At 38.8% G+C, this 20,934-nt stretch overlaps 1 protein-coding gene across 4 annotated transcripts; it reads right to left on the bottom strand.

The window, feature by feature from the left end:
• Positions 1 to 10,913: 10,913 nt before the first annotated feature.
• Positions 10,914 to 20,262, bottom strand: LOC121507727 (protein Wiz-like). Of its 4 annotated transcripts, none has more exons than XM_041784045.1 (9): positions 20,174 to 20,262; positions 19,628 to 19,689; positions 18,114 to 18,548; positions 17,128 to 17,910; positions 16,569 to 16,919; positions 13,524 to 13,738; positions 13,230 to 13,419; positions 12,602 to 12,761; positions 10,914 to 11,360 (listed from the first exon to the last, which is right to left on the bottom strand). In XM_041784045.1, exons 2-9 carry the CDS (start codon positions 19,638 to 19,640, stop codon positions 11,204 to 11,206), a joined length of 2,304 nt encoding a protein of 767 aa, XP_041639979.1. In that variant the 5' UTR covers positions 19,641 to 19,689; positions 20,174 to 20,262; the 3' UTR covers positions 10,914 to 11,203. The 4 variants fall into 4 exon arrangements, with proteins under 4 accessions (XP_041639979.1, XP_041639980.1, XP_041639981.1 ...); XM_041784046.1 differs by having other exon boundaries at positions 19,628 to 19,686; positions 20,174 to 20,253; XM_041784047.1 differs by lacking the exon at positions 20,174 to 20,262 and adding an exon at positions 19,946 to 20,119.
• Between the last annotated feature and the right edge of the window lie 672 nt (positions 20,263 to 20,934).

The raw sequence follows: 20,934 nt of genomic DNA, 5'->3' as shown, positions 1-20,934 counted from the left end.
GCCTCCAGCCTCTCCTCCTCTACCTCCTCCAGTCTCTCCTCCTCTACCTCCTCCTGTATCTCCTCCTCTACCTCCTCCATCTCCTCCAGCCTCTCTTGCTCTACCTCCTCCTGTATCTTCTTCTGGATTTCTATTATCTGTCACCTGACAAAAAAAATTTGGATGGATGACATATGAACAGTGGGACAATTTTGGATGCAACAATCATTGATTTTGATGGTATAGTCTGAAGAAAAAACTCAGTTTCTCAATTATTATGTCTAATTTATTCACAAACAATATGGATGTATAAAATCACATTTATAATCCAAGGTTTTATTTTATTTTTCCCACAAAATTTCATTGTTAGTGTTTTTAAACAGTTGCTGCCTTTCGAAACACAAATAATACATGAAAAAAAAAAATCAAAACGTGTATCTCTTTGGCTTTAAATATACGCTTTTTTAAAATCTCTGTGTTGTTGAGGCTCTACAGTAATAATAATAATAATAATTATTATTATTATTATTATTATTATAATATTTTATTTGTCAGCTCTTTCAATAAAACTCAAAGACACTTTACAAGAATAAAACAATTACATAATATGAACATATAAATTGCAATACATAAGTTTATCATAAAGTTAAATAATAGAATATTAAAAAAGAAATCAAGTAATACTATTACTACTACTACTACTACTATTAATAATAATAATAATAGTAATAGGAGGGGAGAGAGCCTGAGTTTCTGATGGATGAGGGGAAGGAGTTTGTGGTGTAATGTGTTTCTCTGAGTAACTTACACTTTCACTTCTAAAGAAGCCTCTTATATCCAGTTTTCTTTTTTCGACATCTTGCCACCTGGCTGCGCCTAATTAGCAAACACACATTCACATGTACTCACACACACAGACACACATTCAATGTTAATGTAAACGAAACCTCTGATATTAAAATCCGTCTAGCTGACGTGACCCAGGCAGAACAAATGCCCAACATGTTAACAACTTACAGTGGCAGATGAACGTGGACTCATTGCCAACTAGCTTAACACCGGTGTGCTCATGTGCTATAGTCCAGGCGCTGTTTACAACCAGATGGAGTGACAGCAGGGACGGCCAATCACACTTTAGCAAGAAACGGCAAAGCCAATCGATGAGCTTGTGGGCCAGTGGGCGGTCTAAAGAGAAACATGCTTCAGCTTGAGCAGCCGTTTTCCGCTTGGTCCTAGTGCTCAACCTGTCTCCATTTAATATAGCGTAATATTGTTTTTGGATGGTAAAAACTGCAGGGGACCAAAACTGCCTTTTTAAGAAGTGCAGGGGACATGCCCCCCCCCCCCCAAAATTACGTCCCTGGGTCCATGAGTCATTCGTGCTTTTACAGCTTGAGAGGAATCCTAAAATGTGAGTCAATTTAAAACATGAATCAGTTTTATTGCTTTACTTGCTGCAAAGCAAGAGAGACAGGGGTTTTGCCATTTCAGACGAGTGCAGAATTGCAATAAGGTGGTGAGTTAGTTCACAGGAAAATGTTCTTATCTCTGCTCTGCTACGACTGCTACCTTGCTCTTTGAATAGGCAGAGAAGGCCAGAAAACTCATCTTAGCAGTTTTGGAACTGTTTTTAAGATCTTAGAAATAACTCAGAAGTGAATATGTCCACTGCGGGATCAAGTTGAATGGAAACTAAAGTTGGAAAGAACATGTGATTTGCCAAGGGCACATTAGCTTCAGAATAAGAGCAAGTGTCTGCCTTGACACTATTACAGAACAAATATTGTAACTGAAGTTCAAATCAATTTGTGAGAGAAATCAGAGGCAATAGAGCACACCAAGATTATGACAATGGCTTTCATGTATCCCAAGGAAATATAAACAAAAACGCATCAGTCAGAAATCAGTCCCTCAGAACTTCTACATTGCTCTGATTAGCAAGACAAGAATTCTCCAGTTTTTTTTTTTAACCACACAACTCCTTTGCCTCTCAACTTGCTTGTGCATTTCATGCAAGGATTAGTTGAAGCAGCATTTTTTTTTCCATTTTGCAAGTTTGCAAGCTATACATTTTCCCACTGTGCTGTGTATTCAGGAATCATGGCTGGATTTGTGTTTTTCAGAGGTTGCCATAGGGAGTAAATTCTGATAGCATATGTATTCAGTTTTGTTCAGAGCCTTTTACTGATGCAGAGAGATTAGCAAAGTGTCAGACACTTTTTGACAATTTACCATAATTTGCTAAACAAAAAGGACTGTGTACAAAATGGCAACCAAATATGCTTTTTATATATATACTGTTATTTTGGAGACACTTTGGGTAAATTGCATTCACAAACTAAGGAAATGCTGAGAGATGAAGTTAAAAGAATTTTGAATTTAAGATCGTGTTCCACATTTGCATGGCTCAAACACAGTTCAGATTCAATCACCTTGAGTAGTGTTGTTAAGGGTATTTCAACCAGGAAAGACTTAATACACTATATTGCCAAGAGTATTTGCTCACCTGCCTTGACTCACATATGAACTTAAGTGACATCCCATTCTTAATCCATAGGGTTTAATATGATGACGGTCCACCCTTTGCAGCTATAACAGCTTCAACTCTTCTGGGAAGGCTTTCCACAAGGTTTAGGAGTGTGTTTATGGGAATTTTTGACCATTCTTCCAGAAGCATATTTGTGAGGTCACACACTGATGTTGGACAAGAAGGCCTGGCTCTCAGTCTCCGCTCTAATTCATCTCAAAGGTGATCCTTCGGGTTGAGGCAAGGACTCTGTGCAGGCCAGTCAAGTTCATTCACACCAAACTCTCTCATCCATGTCTTTATGGACCTTGCTTTGTGCACTGGTGCACAGTCATGTTGGAACAGGAAGGGGTCATACCCAAACTGTTCCCACAAAGTTAGCATGGAATTGTCCAAGTACTGTTCTCCTGGCAACTTCCAAACCCAGACTTGTCCATCAGATTGCCAGATGGAGAAGCGCGATTGGAGAACCCGTCTCCACTGCTCTAGAGTCCAGTGGTGGTGTGCTTTACACCACTGCATCTGACGCTTTGCATTGCAATGGTGATGTATGGCTTGGATGCAGCTGCTCGGCCATGGAAACCCATTCCATGGAGCTCTCTACGCACTGTTCTTGTGTTTATCTGAAGGCCAAATGAAGTTTGGAGGTCTGTAGCGATTGACTCTGCAGAAAGTTGGCGACCTCTCCTGGCCTACCACTTCGTGGCTGAGTTTCTGTCATTCCCAATCGCTTCCACTTTGTTAGAATATCACTGACAGTTGATTGTGGAATATTTGGGAGCAAGGAAATTCCACGACTGGACTTGTTGCACAGGTGGCATCCTATCACAGTTCCACGTTGGAATTCACTGAGCTCCTGAGAGCGACCCATTCTTTCACAAATGTTTGCAGAAACAGTCTGCATGCCTAGGTGCTTGATTTTATCCACCTGTGGTCATGGAAGAGATTGGAACACCTGATTTCGATTGTTTGGATGGGTGAGTGAATACTTTTGGCAATATAGTGTATGAGTTTGCAGTTTGAGCAGTCGCACTAAAACAATTGACTGCAGAGGAGAGAGAACAGACTTTAAAATATAACAGCTGCAGAATGATTGGATTGAGAGAGGTTTGGCTGAAAGGGGTTGGCTCAAAGCCTTTCTGTTAACTTCTTGTTTGGCTGAGTAAAAACAAAAATATGAGTCTGGGCTGGATTTCAAAAATGCATTCTTGGTAGCAAGTCAAATAAAATGTCCAATTTGGAAGTAGACAGTGTTCATGGCAAATCAGTTTTGTGATTCTGTGGGACTTATCAATCATCTGTTGTGATCCTGACACAACAGTTAAACGGGGTCTCTGGAGCAGTATGAAGGACACTGGCGTGATGAGACCAGCAGCAGCACAGTCCCCAGTTGACCTCTGGTATCAGGTGTCAGTAAAGTCTGAACACTGGCAAACAGATCCCTGCAAAACTGGCAATATCAGCAGCCAAGAAAAAGCCAGCTGACCTGATCATCATTGTCTGAAAATCATTGCAGAGAAAAATGCTGATTCAAACCCTGTTATCCAGGGCCCTGATAGCTCTCTCTCTCTCTCTCTCTCTCTCATACAATAATGCTTCCATATATATTTGTTCCTCAACAAATCAACTGTATGTTAACTCATTGCATCTGCTTGAAATTTCTAAAACATTTAAAAGAAAGTAATATAGAAATGAAAACCAAAAGCAACTAAAATGCAGAAACAGAAAAATAAAGAAACTCATCCATAATTGCACAGGATCTGTTCTTTTTAAGGCATGAATGTGAAGCTGTGAAGCCACATGTTGTGCGACAAAACGACAGCATCTGCCAAGACCAGGAAAACATACTATAAATCATATCGCTGATGATGGAGGAATTTACTTCCATACTCTGAGTCTCACTCGAAGACGGACAGAGAGCTTTATTGATCCCTTCTCCTGCTTCTTTCCAATATTCAGCATTTGTAATCTATAACCTTCTTTTCCAGGAATAATTAACAGAAGAGCTTCACATCAACTCTCTGTTGTGTCCTAACGGTGAGTGAAATACCGGAGGTTCACAAAACTGTTAAAGCAATAGCAGGACAACCGCAACAGGGCTGCCGCTGCAATAATCACTAAACAGTAACACAGACTATCATTAGAGGGACATGTTCAGTGACTTTAACATACAGTATTTTATATCCATTATTTCCTGAATGTGATTTTATTTAAAAAAACAATTAATTAGTTCTGGTGACTTAAAATTTGCCAGTTTTGTTACAACTGGTGAAACAGGCACAGTTTAATAGTGTTACACATCATATTATTATTTGGATTTAGACAGTCGGCTGGCTTACTAAAATGGAATCAAATCAGAATAATAAAACTGAAAATTTAAATAGAAAAAAATCCCAATTCAGACCCCAAATGAATGACGATGAATGATTAATTTCAGTAAAAACATGAGAAATATAATAATCCATCACCTGTAGTATAATTGGGGAAATTTTGCTAAAAAAAATAAAATTAAAATTTCAAAAAAAGATTTAAAAAAAAAGTGTACATTCTTTAAACTACTATTTCAGCTTCCATTCACAGAAGGCTATACTGAAGTTTTAAAATGTGATACTAAATTTTGCTGATGACTCTGGGAACTTTTATTAATGCCCAATAACAGAGCCTGACTTCTTTCATTGAGATTCCAAGTGCCAAGTACCAGGTGATCAGACTTTCTAATTCACTATTTAAGATACTCTTTAAGAAAACATGTTGTGCTCTTATGTGGGCACTTCAAAGCAGCCACTACATGTATTTTGCCTTTGATTAAAATGAGAAGTTGACAATAGCAACAGAGCCCACTACACCTGACCCAGGCCAGGTGGGATTTCACATTCCACAGAAGAGTGGGCATCAGATTTATCCATCAGTGACTAAGAGCAGTTTGAAACACTGCTATCTCCCTTTGGTCCTACATTACTAAGAACTAGAGGTGTTTCCAGCCAAGGATGTGCAGCAGATATGTGGCAGATATTGTTACAGGAAGTAATAAGAGTAAAATGATTGTACACACCGGTAACATGAAAAGTGAAAACACAACAGGGGTTGCTAAGGGGTTGAACAGTGTTTCAAAGGTGTTTACTTTGATGTTTCAAATAACAAGGATAAAGCAGTAGGCTACATGGGTATGTGCAACAAAGCATAATTGGTAGTCAATGAAATGGGATGGGTATTATTTGAGCAATGTAAAAGTTTAGAGTGACTATGTGGAAACTTAGTGTGAGGACATGAATGGCTATCTGTATAGTGATGGTAAGATGTGTTTTTAGTCAGTATTCATCAGAGGTTGATCCAGGAGCCATGAATGTTAGACAAAACAGCTCATGGATCATGATTTACCCAATGTCAAGTGTCAGATCTGCTTTCAGAGGTAGGATGTGTATTACTTTTTCCCATAGGGTTGGATCTCAGCTTATTTGAGTAGCTTCCACTCTAACATTTCTCTGCCTCCAAGGCCTCCACCAGCTGGTTTGGTTTTAAATCCAGCAAGTTCATTTTGTCTTATTCTGAATATTATTCTTAGGTTTCTTTTTTCAGACAATTGTAGGAGATGTTTCTTTTACCTTTAGATGTTTCGACTGTCATCTGCAGTCATCCTCAGAAGCGTAAGCTGACCGCTGTGATGTGTTCTTCTATGCTGTTCTTCCCATGCTGTTGACCATGCCTGCCTCTGAGGAAGACTGCAGATGATGGTCGAAACATCTAAAGGTAAAAGAAACATCTACTACAATTGGTTTGGTTTTGTTTGCACTTTACAACACTTCACTCATCCATACACTGCATTCATAACTGATCTTAAACGTACATAAAATGCTACTATACTATAATTATTTTAACTTAAGTTTGTGTTGAATTAACTTAAAGGCTTGTTTCATACGTGACTCCCTTCTTTGCCACTTACTTTGAACCACTTCATGACAGAAAGGAAAAGTGTGTTAAGAAAAGGTGCGCAAGCAGCAGGGATGGGCTCAGCCTTCAGAAGACTGTCAAACAAAGCAGATTCAAGAACTGAGGGGAGCATCACAAGGAGTCTTCAGTAACTGCATCGAGAGCCACCATACACAGATGTGTCCAGGAAATGAGCAACACATGTTGTGTTCCTGGTGTTAAGCTACCCCTGAAACACAGATATCATCAGAGTCTCACCTGGGCAAAGGAGAAAAAGAACTGGGCCATCGCTCAGTGGTCCAAAGTCCTGTTTTTAGATAAAAGTAAATTTAGATATCATTCATAAATCAAGGTCTCAGGATTTGGAGGATGATCAGAAAGCCACAAGATGCTTGAAATCCTCAGTCAGTGATGGTTTGTGGTGCCATGTTATCTCTTGGTGTTGGTACACATCATAACAACCCAGCGGTGCCACAGACTTATTTGCTCCATGCCACGACATATTAATGCAGTGGTTTATGCAAAAGGAGCCCAAACCAAATAGTGCATGAATAGGCATAATTTTTCAGAAGGCCAACATTTCTGTAACATAAATCCCTTTCTTGATTGATGTTATGAAATATTCAAAAATTCTGAAATAGGGGATTTGTTATTTTTTTGTCAGTTATAAGATGTGATCATCAAGACTGAAACAAAGAAAGCCTTGAAACATTCCACTTTGTGATGAATCTAGAGTATGTGGATGTTCCACTTTTTGAATTAAATTATAGGAAAAATTAACTTTTTGATGATATTCTAATTTTTTGGATGCACCTGTATGGAAAATCGCACAATTCAATTTAAAAAGCCAATTAACCATCCATTAGCAATGTAACTAATCTTACCATCTAATTACAGTCATGGACAAAAGTATTGGTACCCCTGGAATTTTTCCAGAAAATACACCATTTCTCCCAGAAATTGTTTCAGTTCCAAATGTTTGTGGTATATACATTTATTTCCTTTATGCGCATTGGAACAACACAAAAAAAGCCAAAATTGACACAATTTTACACAAAACTCAAAAAAGGGGCTGGACAAAATTGTTGCCACCCTCAACTTAATATTTGGTTGCACACCTTGGGAAAAAAAAAAAAAAAAACTGAATCCAGTTGTTCCTACAACCATCAACAAGCTTCTTACACCTCTCAACTGGAATTTTGGACCACTCTTCTTCTGCAAACTGCTCCAGGTCTCTCAGATTTAAAGGGTGCCTTCTTGCAACAGCAATTTTGAGATCTCTCCATAGGTGTTCAATGGGATTTAGATCCAGACTCATTGCTGGCCACTATGAACTCTCCAGCACTTTGTCTCCAACCATTTCTTGGTGCTTTTTGAGGTACGTTTCGGGTCATTGTCCTGCTGGCACACCCATTACCTCTGACTCAGACCCAGCTTTCTGACACTAGGCCCTACATTGTGGCCAAAAATCTTTTGATAGTCTCCAGATTTCATGATTCCTTGCATACAGTCAAGGCACCCAGCGCCAGAGGCAGTAAAACAACCCCATAACATCTTTGAACCTCCACCATGTTTGGCTGTAGGTACTGTTTTCTTTTTTTTTTTGTAGGCCTCATTCTGTTTTCTGTAAACCAGGGCTGTACAGTGCGACATATATGTCGCAAATGCTACCAGAAAATTGCTCTGTGCTAAGAAGTTTTCACTCCTCATCGCACAGGTGCTATGACAAAGTGAGTGCATGCCAGATGCGCAGATAAGACTTTAGGTTTGACTTGTTGCCCAAAAAACTTCACTCTACTTTGAAATAAGAATTGATTTTTTTTTTTCCTCTTGTCACGTGCAATCCTGTGCGTCTGGAGCGCACGCGGTTATGCTCTGCAATGGTGAGAGGCTGACCTGTTGCAGCTCTAACAGACGGGACAGGCTCAGGGCAGACGCAGTACAGGTGTCATTGTGTTGAAGAGGAGCGCTGCTAAATCCCAAATTTTATTTTAAGGCACGAAGGTTAGACAATGTTAAAAACGTGCATCTGCTAGCTTACTTCTTCATTAGCCTCATCCTCTCCAATTACACACTGACGGTTGCAGTGAGTTGGCTGTCAGTGAGAGGACAGAGCTCTCAGTCTGCACTAACTTCTGATTAAAGATTAATGTATAAAACGATGCATTTTTTTTTCTCCACTAATATCGTAGCTGCTGCTGTTGGTTAAGAAGAAAATATGCATCTGAATTTAGCATACAGGTCCGATATGACACGGACAAACAGCAGTGTACAAGGGAGACAGAGAGAGAGGAGCACGGAGTAGATAATACAGCCCCACACTGTAGAAACTTTGTGTATTGTTAGGGTAAAGACGTGATTTGGAGATAATCTTTTTAAATTACCATTTAACTCCAATAGTACTGATGTTATGATTACACTGTTAGAGAGAAAAGAGCATCTGTTCATTTACATTAGCTCTGTAAACATCAGACCCCAGTGTGATAGTATTATATGGACCAAACTCTAACAGTGTTTAATTAATTACTACTAATGTTAGGAATATTTTCCTATTACACTTAGTATCAGTAAATATAGAAGGAGTGTCCAAACTATGGGCTGTAGGCCAACTATGGCCGTTGGTCCTTTTGAACTGGCCTGCAAGAAATTCATTTAAAAGACCCATAAAAGAACATAAAACTTGACTATATTTCTTAGTTTTACTAGGAGTACACAATATTGGGGTTTATACAATATGGTTTAAGTTAAGGATGAACACAGAAAAAGACTTCAGCTGTCTGTCAGTCCTGCCAAAAGTTAAAAAAAAAAAAAAAAAAAAGATTAATACAAACAAAAGGATTGCAGCAGCAAATAGCAGCACAAACTGTGCTCATTTGCTACTGTCTGATCTCAAGGTCTGATTTCCAAATCATATTGTTCTACTCATCTTCAAGCACCACACTTCTGTAAAGTTAGTCAGCTTCCAGCAGGTTGCTCTCGTTTTGTGTCTGAATGTGGAGATGAACCATCAGCGTCTCTCTTCTCTGTGATTGGCTGTTTGCTTTGGTAGACATTATTGAGAGCTTTAATTTAGGCTGTTTTGGTTTTGTTTTAAAGTACTTACACTTACTGAGCATATATTTTGGTTACATGTTGGTTTTAGAGATGTAACATTTTATATATTGTGCTACAGGTTTTTGTTCTGTGCTACAAGATTGTCGACCTCTTTAGCACCAGTGCTATAGGCAAAAAAAAGTTAACTGGAATTTTTGCAAACTCCAGTCTGGCTTCTTTATGTCTCTTTGTCAGCAGTGGGGTTCTCCTCAGTCTCCTACCATAGCGCTTCATCTCATTCAGATGTCAACATATGGTCTGAGCTGGCACTTTTGCACCCTGAGTCTGCAGGACAACCTGAATTCATGTTGAAATTGGCTGAGGATGTTTATCCACCATTCCAACTATCCTGTGTTGCATTCTTTTGTCAATTTTTTTCTTCCGTCCACATCCAGGGAGATTAGCCACAGTTCTATGGGTTATAAACTTCTTGATTATATTATGCACAGTGGACATAGGAATTTCAAGATCTCTGGAGACGGTCTTGTAACCTTTGAGATTGTTCATATTTTTCCACAGTTTTGCTTAAGTCTTCAGACAATTCTCAGCTCTTATTTCTCTTCTCCATGCTTAATGTGACACACAAAGGCACACAACACAAAGGTTGAGTCACAGTTGAGTTTAAATTAGCATCACATGCTTAAAATAAAATTATTTACCCACAGTTTTAAAAGGGGGCCAAAAATTTTGTCCAGTCCAGTTTAGTGTAAAATTATTTCAATTTCTGCTTTTTTTCTTCTGTTTTTTGTGTGTGTTGTTCCAATGCACATAAAGGAAATAAACACATGTATACCAAAAACATTTGAAATTGCAACAATATCTGGGAGAAATGGTGTATTTTCTGAAAAAAAATTCCAGGGGTGCCAATACTTTTGTCCATGACTGTATAACGGTGAGCTCACGATAAGAAGGTTCTTAGAATTTACAGTAACCCATTGGCATTCAAATGGCACTAATCTGAAATAACAAACAGTGACATTCCATTTCCTATAAGCAAGACAGAATTTTAATTAAATAGGTATCTGTAAAAATTGCAGGAAAACAGCACATGATTAGCACTACCTACAAGATGACATCAAGAACTGCAAAACAGTGTGTCTAAGGTTGAGAAAATCAATAAATACATTTGTATTTATTCTAGAACACTCATTTCTCCACAGTAGTGGACAATCTGCATCACACTTGCTGGCATCAGTTTGATGTTATTAAAGAAAAAATCCACTAGAAAATTTTCAATGTTTCCTGAATTATAGTCAAATACTAAAAAAGATAAATTCATACAACAAATTTAAAATGAAAGCCATGTAAAAAGGAGACTAAGTATGGCAAGCATACCAGTCCTGTTCAGTAGGACCAAATCCAATGGAAAAAAAATATGGATCAATAATTGTCTCTTGCAGTGTAACATTTAATCTGTTTAAACACAATACATCTTTACAAACATGAAGAATAATAACAGAAGGTGAAAAACAGACCATCAAATGAGGGATGAACAGTTTTTAAAATCATCAAGTGAACAGGATTGTAATCTGATATTGCTGGTGGATTTTACCTGAGTAGTTTACAGCCTGCTGCTTTTATTGCATAGCTCATGTTTGCCCTCTTCAGGAGAAAAGGAAAACATGTAGTTTGCAATTTTCTGACAATTGTTATCTCTGCAAGACAATACTTTCCTGACTAGACAGCAATTGGGCGGACAAGCGCTGGAGCTGCCACTGGTGGAGCAGGAGGAGATGCTTTGCCTTTGTAGCCAAGAGACAGAATGTGCTCCTGCAGGTGTGTGATCCACTGCTCTTGAACAGTCAGAGGTCCATGAAACACCTTTTCACAAAACCTAATCAGCAGCAAGAAGAGCAACGTTAAGCACTGCTTTAAAGGAGGAACAACAATTTCTTAACAATGTGATTAATCAATAGAGGGTGACTTGTACACAATTTCCAAAGACTTATGGCCCCATCTTATGCCCAGTTCAAAGTGTCTTGGTGTGCAGCACAGGTTTCTATCATATTTCCCACTATACACAGTTGTCATTTTTACACTCATATGATGGTGAGATATCAAATGAGTTTGAGTTCCTGTTGGTGCCCATGGGTGTGTTCCTCTTAAGATGAGGTGTGGTCAGGCACAAAGCTGGCACACTTGCTCCTGTGTGCATTGTGTCACACATGCCGAAGCATGCAGAAATACATGAAAAAGCACATATGCTGTCATGCAATAGGAGCTGAATTTTTATTGAATCTTATACATAAATATGATGGCACAAACAATTGGAATGGATACTGGGCTGTCCATGTACTATTAAATTACACATGCCTGTTACACATGTGCCAGTGAATATAGTAAAGTCAGCGATTCCAGCAGGGGAAAAAGCTGATAAATGTTTATGTTAGTTTTTATTTGATGCTGAGGTCACAGAAGACCTGGTCTTATTGTGTCAGTGTGTCTAGAGATAAGTAAGGAGGACAGGCCTTTTCTCCTTTCATGCTGAAATTTAAAACATGTTTTTGATCATTTCTGATTTTGGACTGTGAAATTTAACTTCAATCCACCAATAGAACGTTTTATAAAGTTTACTTTATGTGTTCTGTGTGCTAATTGGCAAAACAAAAAGAGATAAGTTCAAGAAGATGTCCAATGCTTGATGTATTAAAGACTAAAAACTAAAATACCCCATATAAATGCCAACAAATACCTGGATCCTGATTATTGGTACAAACAGAACACATCTACATACAATATGATCAAATCACATAATCTGTCCTATAAGTACTCTGTGCCTGGGTTTTCTCTGAGACTGTGTGCCCTCAAGATAGCAAATCACATTGTGTCACGTACTATTTTATGTGCCGCTAAAATGGGGGCCTGTTTACCATTAATCACTTCAATTTTCTTATTTTTCTTATGCTTTTCAAGAGTTACTTGTAGTTAGTATGTGAACAGAGTTTTCACTCACATTATTTATAGGATCATTTTTTTCTTTCTTTATTACATCATAGATATCCTCTGCTAATACCCTGTTACTCCGTAAATACACTAGAAGTGTAATATTTCATATTTTAAAATTTATAAACTGACCTGCACTTGAGGGAGTACATTTTGCCCACTTGTTTGACGAGAGGTGTGAGAGGGGGCTTTGGTAGCATAGCAGGAATGCTACCTGACCGTGACGGCTGCTGGGAGTTGATGACCCGATTCTCCTCCTGTGCTGGTGCCATGTGTTTGAGTGGATGGGTCCCTGATTGCAAACAAAAAGATATTGAAGAACAAAATACGATGAAGTGCTGCACAATTACAGTATTAATCCTGCATAGTATAAGGAAAAGCTGAAATCACAGTTTATATGTAACAATTTGTTCAGCTCTAAACATAACTTTAGAGCTGAACAAATTGTCATGAAAAGTCATGAAAAAAGAGAAAAAAAGTCAAAATAAAGTTATATTCATATCACAAAACATTTATTTTCTGTGGCAGAAGTGATGTGTGAATGTTTAAATCAATTAAAATGCAGACATTGCATGCACAGTGATCAGTTCACTATGTGTACTGGTGAAAGGGTGCCGATTAATGTAGAATCAGACAAACTCATTTGTACATTACTCATGAAAATCATTGAGTACATGCCAATTTGCCTTTTTATCAAACAGGAACAAAAGTACCTGAGTGTATTAAGTTAGTATACTTGACATTGTAGCCCTGGTCTTACCACTTCTGGATCGCACACTAGGGTCACTATGGGCTCCAAAAGTTCGTGCCTGGCCTTGTGGTTGTCTTGCTAAGCTTAAGCCTTCCCTTCCTTTCTTGTGCTGATGGCGATGCATTGTGTCCTTTGGACTGCTGCCTGGCACAGAGTCTGAGTCTGTAGACAAGGAAGGTGAAGCCCCGGCTTTTCCCGTCTTTAAAAGAATGGTTGAACAGTAAGTTAAAAGTTGGGAGATTTATTGTTTGTATCTGAATCTAAATAGAAATTACAAGTTGCATATTTTAGAGGACAGCCCACCTTCTTTATGTAAAAGTCTCCTGATTTATAGCGTCGGGTTATTGCTGATACCTTGGCTGGGTCCCTTCGGATCATCTCGTTGAGAAGTTCAATTGGTGATCTTGCTCCATCTGCCTTCCATTCTATAATTCCTAACTGTCGGAGGTGGGCCCTTGCATGACTGGCCAGGGCCTTGCGGTTTTCAAAATCGAACCCACATAGCTCACAGGAGGTATCTGACACAAAAAGAAGATTAAAAGATTTTAAAACCATGACAGGTTTCATCACAAACCTACAACTATTGCTACAAATCACACCAACAATGTTGGTAATGTATATCAAACAGTACTCTTTCATTTACAAAGACCAAACAATGCTACATAAGTTTAAGTACACCTGGCCCCAGTGGCAAAGATAAAAAAAAGAAATTTTTACTTTGACAGACTACAGCCTGATATTTCTGTTTAAACATCCTTTTTTATTGATCCTATGTAATATTCTAATTTTTTGGGGAACTGAATTTTTGGTTTTCTTATCTGTAAGCCATAATTGTTAACATTTCAAGAAATAAAGGCTTGAAATATGTCACTCTATGTGTAATGAGTCTATATAATATATGGGTTTCACTTTCAGAAAAGAGTGACAAAAAATATTGAACCTTTTCATGATATTCCAATTTTTTGAGATGTACCTGAAGAAGTCAGGCTATCCATTATTTCCTGTATGGCTCTGGACAAATATTAACATGTAGAAATTAGTGCTGAGACATTAATCAAGTTACACTTTCTAATGTAAAACAACCTCAGTAATATGGGACAATATGGTTTGAGAACTGAAAATATTAAAAAAAAAAAAAAACAGGCTGAATGTGCTGTAGATTCCCAGTGTAAGATAAGATATTCCTTTATTAGTCCCACAAGGAGAAATTCTAAAAGTAGTACTGTAGGATATTACATTGAATGTACTGAATCAATTGAAATTCACTCACAGATGCAGATGTGCAAAAAAATGAGTAGTGAGTGATAATGACTTCTGCCATGCTCAAGCAGCCCTAGTGGATTTCTATTAGACAAGTGGTTACGTAGGTAGTTAGGTAGGTAGGTAGGTAAGTGGATAGGGAAATTCAAAATTAATCCCGAGGGAAATTCAAGAAATTCAACAATATTTTCCAATAGACTGGCATATGACATTTATCAGGCCACACGCTCAGCACAACAATTTGAACAAACTATTGCTCGCTCCATAATAAGGGTTTTCCCCTTGGTATAATAACTTTTGTTACAAATTTTGTGCATAATGTGCGATGTACTGCATGGCCTGAGTTCTAAATTATTGTACATTTCAGCAGGGTGCTATGGAGTTTTTTTCCCCATTCCCAAATATTTTTTTCTTAGTAAGGTGTGTATGCAATGTTTCATGATTAATTAAGTATTCATATATCCTCTAATATGTCAACCAGTTTTGCATGGAAAGAAAGGAGGAAGAAAAAGGGAAAGTGTATGACACCAAAAAGTTCAGCTCCAATGGCTTATTGTATTGTTAGGTGTTCAGCCTTCAGAAAAAGCAAATTTGTAAAGCAATATATTCTGACTTTTTTTCAGTCAGAATTTTGATTCTGGTTCTGATATTTCTGGCTGACTGCCAGGCCTATGCATAGGTCTGTATGTGACTGCCTGCCTGACTGACTATACTTTCAGCGTGTACAGAGTTGCGCTATGGGTGGGGTTTAGTTGTAGTCAAAGCTGTCAGTAATGGTTGCCTCCACTGTGCTGATTATCTTGGATCTGGCTTTATCATAGTGCCAGTTTTACTAGAACTGGACGACATATCTGTACGAAATAAAGAATAAAGACAGCACTAAAAGCTTGTCATGATTCGAAAGATGTTATTTGTTCTTCTGCCAACCTGCTTTGGCATGAGAATGTTATGGTTACGGGGGAAAGGGTTAGCTGTTGTGTGAGTGGTTGTATACAACGGCTGTTAGTGGAATGATTAGTTCGGACAAAGCCACGGCGGCAGTTTTGTCAGAACTGGACAATGTGTCTTTACTGAAACAAGGGCAGAGAGCAACACTGAAAGCTTTTCGTGGCAAAAAAATATGCTTTTGCTCTTCTTCTGGCCTGCTTCATCATAGGCTTGCAATGGTTACACTTGGGGTTTGCTGGTGTATCCAATGGCTGCTGCCACAATAGCTGTTAGCTCAGATGTAGCTGGAGGAAAGTGGCAGTTTAATCAGGGCTGGGCCGCATTTCTTATTAAAACAAGAGCATACAGCCACACTGAGAGTTTGTCTTGGCAGAGTAGATACTTTTGCACATCCACCAGCCAGCCTTAGCATGTATTGTATTCAATGAGAAGATCTGCCATTAACAATGTAAGGCAGCGGTAGCCTGTCAGCTCAAGAGAATCGTAAGCGCAGAACATCATTTTGTCTTGTCACTTTGATTGGCCATCATGAATGTGACAGACAGAACATTCCTCCTATTACCTTTTTGAGAATTTATTTGCATAGTCCTGCTTCCCAAACACTTTCTTTAGGAGCTTTCCCAGATGAATGTGAAATATATTCCTTCAGTGGATAAACAAAACAGTCTATCTAGTGTGTCAGGTTAGTTGTTTCCTTCTGACAGGGCTTTATGTTTTAAACTTTTGGGTCCTTCAATTCTCAACCCACAGACATTAGGGACAGAACAATTACACACCCCAAAAACCAATCACTCTGCCAAAACATGCAATTCCAACATGCAACTATCACAGATAATTATGGTCAACGATATACTAGATTTTAACCTAGTCTTGTCCTCTAAGCTCTGATTTTTTTCTCAGGATTTGATTTTTTTTTAAGTTGTGTCTCAAAAAATGTTTTCATTGGCCCTAATCTCGTTTTGTAATATTTTACTGTCAATTACCACATATTTGGCACTCTGTGTGGTGTGTAGTGAATATTTGTTTTAGTAAAACCATGTGACAGATCACACAAATAAAGCTTGGCATAAGAAAAAAATATGATTGCTTTTCTATTGTTAACAGTCTTCCTTTTCCTTTAGAACAGTTTCGATGTCTTACCAGTGTGTGAAGAGCCACTCTTGCTCGATGGAGATCTCTCTTTCATGGAAAAATCAAGAGGTGACATACAGGGTTTGCTGGCTGCTTCCCCTGGCTGGATGCGGTCCAGAGATCTTTTGGAGCCTTGAGGGAACCATGTGGCTTTGCTTGATGACCCACCTGGCATAGACCCTTTCCCCCTGCCCTCACCATGCACCATGAACTCTTTGAGAAGATCAATTGGTGATGATTTGATTGACCAGTTGAGGCCGAGCTGGCGCAAGTGAGCACGGGCATGACATGACAGCGCTTTGCGGGTCTCAAACAGCTGGCCACAGTAATCACAGAGGACTGTAGGTGGAGACTGTTCATCTGCAGTAGCCACAGCAAACAGTGCAAGTTAAATAAAGATTATCATGTAATTTTTTTGTTGATATAAAAACAAACAATAAATACAGAAGAAGAGTTTTGCCAAAAAGATGAGAATATGAATCAGACATTGGTGCTTGTAGTACAGTATATCATGTAAAACTATTTGGCAACATTTAGCAACAAATTATTCAAGCAAATGCTTCTCTACCTGCATTGAGAGGCTTCAAGGAGTCAACTGCAGGTGATTTCTGTAAGGAAGAGTTGCTGCCATTGCTAGACCCTTGGGTTTGAAAAGATACCTCAATCTCCACAGGCTCAGGTTTTGGCTTCCTATGAAGGGGATCCACTGCCAGTCGAAAGCCCTTCTTGGCTTTTGGAGCCTTGTTAACAGAAGAATGAGGAGTAATCCTGGTGAGGCTTGGAGATGAGGAAGAGAAGGTAAACGAGGTCTGGGATCCGCCTGGTGCTGGAGACAGGGCTGGAGCAGGGCCTGCAGATGGGCTGGATGTGCTGTTTGGTTTGGCTGGTTGAAAGGCTTTCAGCATGCCACTGTTAACCAGTTCTTGGACAGTGGCAATTGCAGAGCTTTTCCCCAATAGGTCAGCTATTCCCATCTGCTTCAGATGAGAGCGAGCGTGGCAGGCCAGGCCTTTACGATTCTCAAACTCCTCCCCACACAGAATACAGGAAAACTCCTCTGGCACTTTAGACCGTTTACTGGGGGGGGTTGCAGCTGGGGAGGATGGATTAGGAGAACGTTTGGAGGATCTAGGGGGGCTGTTTGTAGGATCTTCCTTTCCTTGCTCTATGCTGATGGGCTTGAGGTCATCTTCCTCCATGATCTGGTAGAGGAGATCAATAGGGCTGCCCTTAATATCACTGTCAGGGATTCCTATTTGGCGCAGATGGGCCCGAGCATGACTTGAGAGCCCTTTGCGGGTCTCATACCAGCATCCACAGAGTTGGCACACATGGACTTCATCATTGGTGTCTGAGAAAAATGATGGGTTAAAAAGTGGTCAAGGAAATGAACAAAATTCTTTAATGTCTATGTAGCACATTAAACAAAAATGTTATTTCAATTAACACCTGACATGAAAGGTCATCATCATAAGGTCCCTTGGGGTTAAAGCTCTTCCTTGAGAACACATCTCCCACATTTTTTTAAATAATCTATTCAGAATTCATACATACCTAAAGTGATTGGAGCATCAGTTTCCAGTGGTGCCCACAGTGGCTTGGTTGAAGTTTGGAGCTCTGAGGAGGCTGAACGGCTGCCTTCACTGTTTTTTGACTCACCAAATCCACGACCAGAAGGGGATGAAGGGGGGGGAGATGATATTGTGGCTGTACTTCCTGCTTTGAAGGAAGCACAACTGTCCTCCTGTACTGGAAGTATCATGGATTTTTTGAGGAGGGATGGCCCAGGAATGGATGTATCAGATTTGAAATCAGGGAGGGAGCCATCTCTTTCCCGGATGAGCTGGTAGAGAAGATCAATCGGAGCCCCACTACTTTCTGACCATGTTACACCAAGTTGTCTGAGGTGGAGACGAGCATGACTGGAGAGCCCTCGGCGTGTCTCAAAGTATGTTCCACACACCTCACACATCACTGGCTGAGGGTTTGCTGTAGGGAAGTCCAGATAGGATATTCACATTGTAATATAAAGGGCATCCTTTGTGTTGAGTCAAAAAACAAACAAATCAACAACAAAAAAACACATATAGCCATTTTCTACAGAGCTAACTAAAATAACAGTAAAAGGCCTTTCTGATTAAAAACTTGACAAACACTGGGAATTTTGCCGATAATGACACTGATATATTCACATCTTTTTACTGTAAAAAAACACCAAGTTTCTCCAGTGCAAATAAGCTAAGTTGAGCAGAGACAAGAGAGGAGCAGAAAAGTGGACAGTCTGTTTTTATTTTGTTTTGATTTGTTTTAATTCATGTTTGTTAATTCAAAAAGTTCAGGGCAGGGCAGTTCTGGGCCTCCTTGAGTGTATGGTGGCCTAGGCAACCACCTAAACCTGATGGTGCATTTATGAGTTTTGCAGATATTTAAGACAGACATATGATTTGACAATATGTACAACCAATATAATAGCTGTAAATATCAGCTGAAATTTTTATAACTGCCAATACTAAAAATTAACTTTTAAAGCTAATATCTGCCAATACTGATATCATGCTGATAATATTGTGCACCCCTACAAACATTATTTATGAATATATGATAACCAAATACAGGGCTATAGACCTATATAAAAAAGAAGGATGTAGCATCAATCCCAACCTGTTCACACCTGTTGCAAATTCAGCTCTAAGTTCATGATATATGTTGATAAAATTCTAATTCTAGATTCGATTCTAGGTCTTTTTATCCCACAACACATAAAATCTGCTGCACATCTGGATCAAACAGGGTTCAACTCATGAGGCGTCATTTTATGTACCCTGACATAAATCTAGAGAAGTGGTACAATTTCATGGGTATGACAAAGTGGGCTTTTATCAAAATAATTAACAAGAAGCAAAATTAATTAATTCGGGTAAACCCTAGGCTCTAGATTAGATGCCACTAGATCACGCTATCATCTGTACTATTTAATATTATGACTAATAACAAGAGGGAAGAGAAATAACTGATGACTAACATCAGAAATAACGTTATGCTGGGAACAAATTAATACAGTCTTTTACCTTGGGAGTCCATAGCTGACTGAAATGATGTGGTTGATCCTTAGCGTTGAGGAGGCAGACTTCTGGCAGATTTTATGGATCAGAATGAAAGACAGTGACATAAGTCAAATAAATGTCCTCTTAACAACGAATAATTATTATATTATATAACATAAACCTCGCAGGATTGTAACATTTGATAAAGCACCATTTAAGTAAAAGCATCACCGCTATACAGGTTAATTTTGCATTGCAAATTGTGAACCTTACTAAAACAAAAGATCGCAAGATCTAACTCTACATTCGTATAATAAATGTGAGCACTTTGGAGCAATATACCTGTGCTTTCAAAGTTTACATTTTTAGAACAAATGAAGCTATTAAAAACTACTTGCGATAGAATGTTCGGTCCTTTGTTTTGGTATGTTATAGTGAAATGCTAACGTTAGCAACACGCTATCCCGGAAAAACATTTCATTCTAGCAGAAAAACGTCAAGCTTCGCACCCCACACTCCGAACCAGAGACCTGAAGTAAATTTATACGGTATGGATAGTAAGTAATTCACCTAAAACCCCCTGAAAGAACTGTTTAAAAGCTGTTTCACAGGACTGACAAGCTTAGCGGAAGTAGTTCTGTACATTATACCGGTCCCGTATTTCTTTCAAAATAAAACATTTGAGCTTCATCCGAGGCAGCATCTAGGTTGGGGGAAAAATCCAGAAAAACCAAAAAAGTGCTGTTCCTCAACTGGCCCCTTGGGGCTGGCTCCAGAACAGTGTCCCCATTTTGAAAGCATCTAAAGGATATGTTATGAAAAAATATAATACTTGTAAGTATTTTTAATATATATTGGCTATTACATGTATTTGGGCTGGCAGAGCATGTACCAACTTATAAAATGTTAAAAAAAGCATCGACAGCAACAATAACACAGGTCCTTTGTTCTTGGTCCTTCTGTGTCTGAAAACAGGACATCTCTACTCATAATTGCACCCTTAGTGACATCACAAAGAGTCATTATAATGATATCTGTCCAAAGCCATGAAATCATGTAGCAGTAGCCTACTTGTGTAGGGAAAACCCCCCACAGAAGACAGGGACTTGGTTAGGAGGGCCAAATTTGCTTTGGAGACAAAATCCATAACTAACTGTCCTGAGAAAGCTACCATAAACAACCAAGTAATAAACTAGGCTGCATAGTGTAACTCTTTTGTAACTCTTTTTTAAAAACACATTTTCCCATCACATCCATACTTACTAAGATAACACTGGCCTATATGATTTTTCAGACAGTGAGTAGTGCTTCAAAATACAAACACTTGAATA

This window comes from Cheilinus undulatus, linkage group 4 (assembly GCF_018320785.1).
Source record: "Cheilinus undulatus linkage group 4, ASM1832078v1, whole genome shotgun sequence".
NCBI lineage: Eukaryota > Metazoa > Chordata > Actinopteri > Labriformes > Labridae > Cheilinus > Cheilinus undulatus.
The sequence above is the reverse complement of the archived record's forward strand: the minus strand, read 5'-3'. Positions and strand labels throughout refer to the sequence as shown.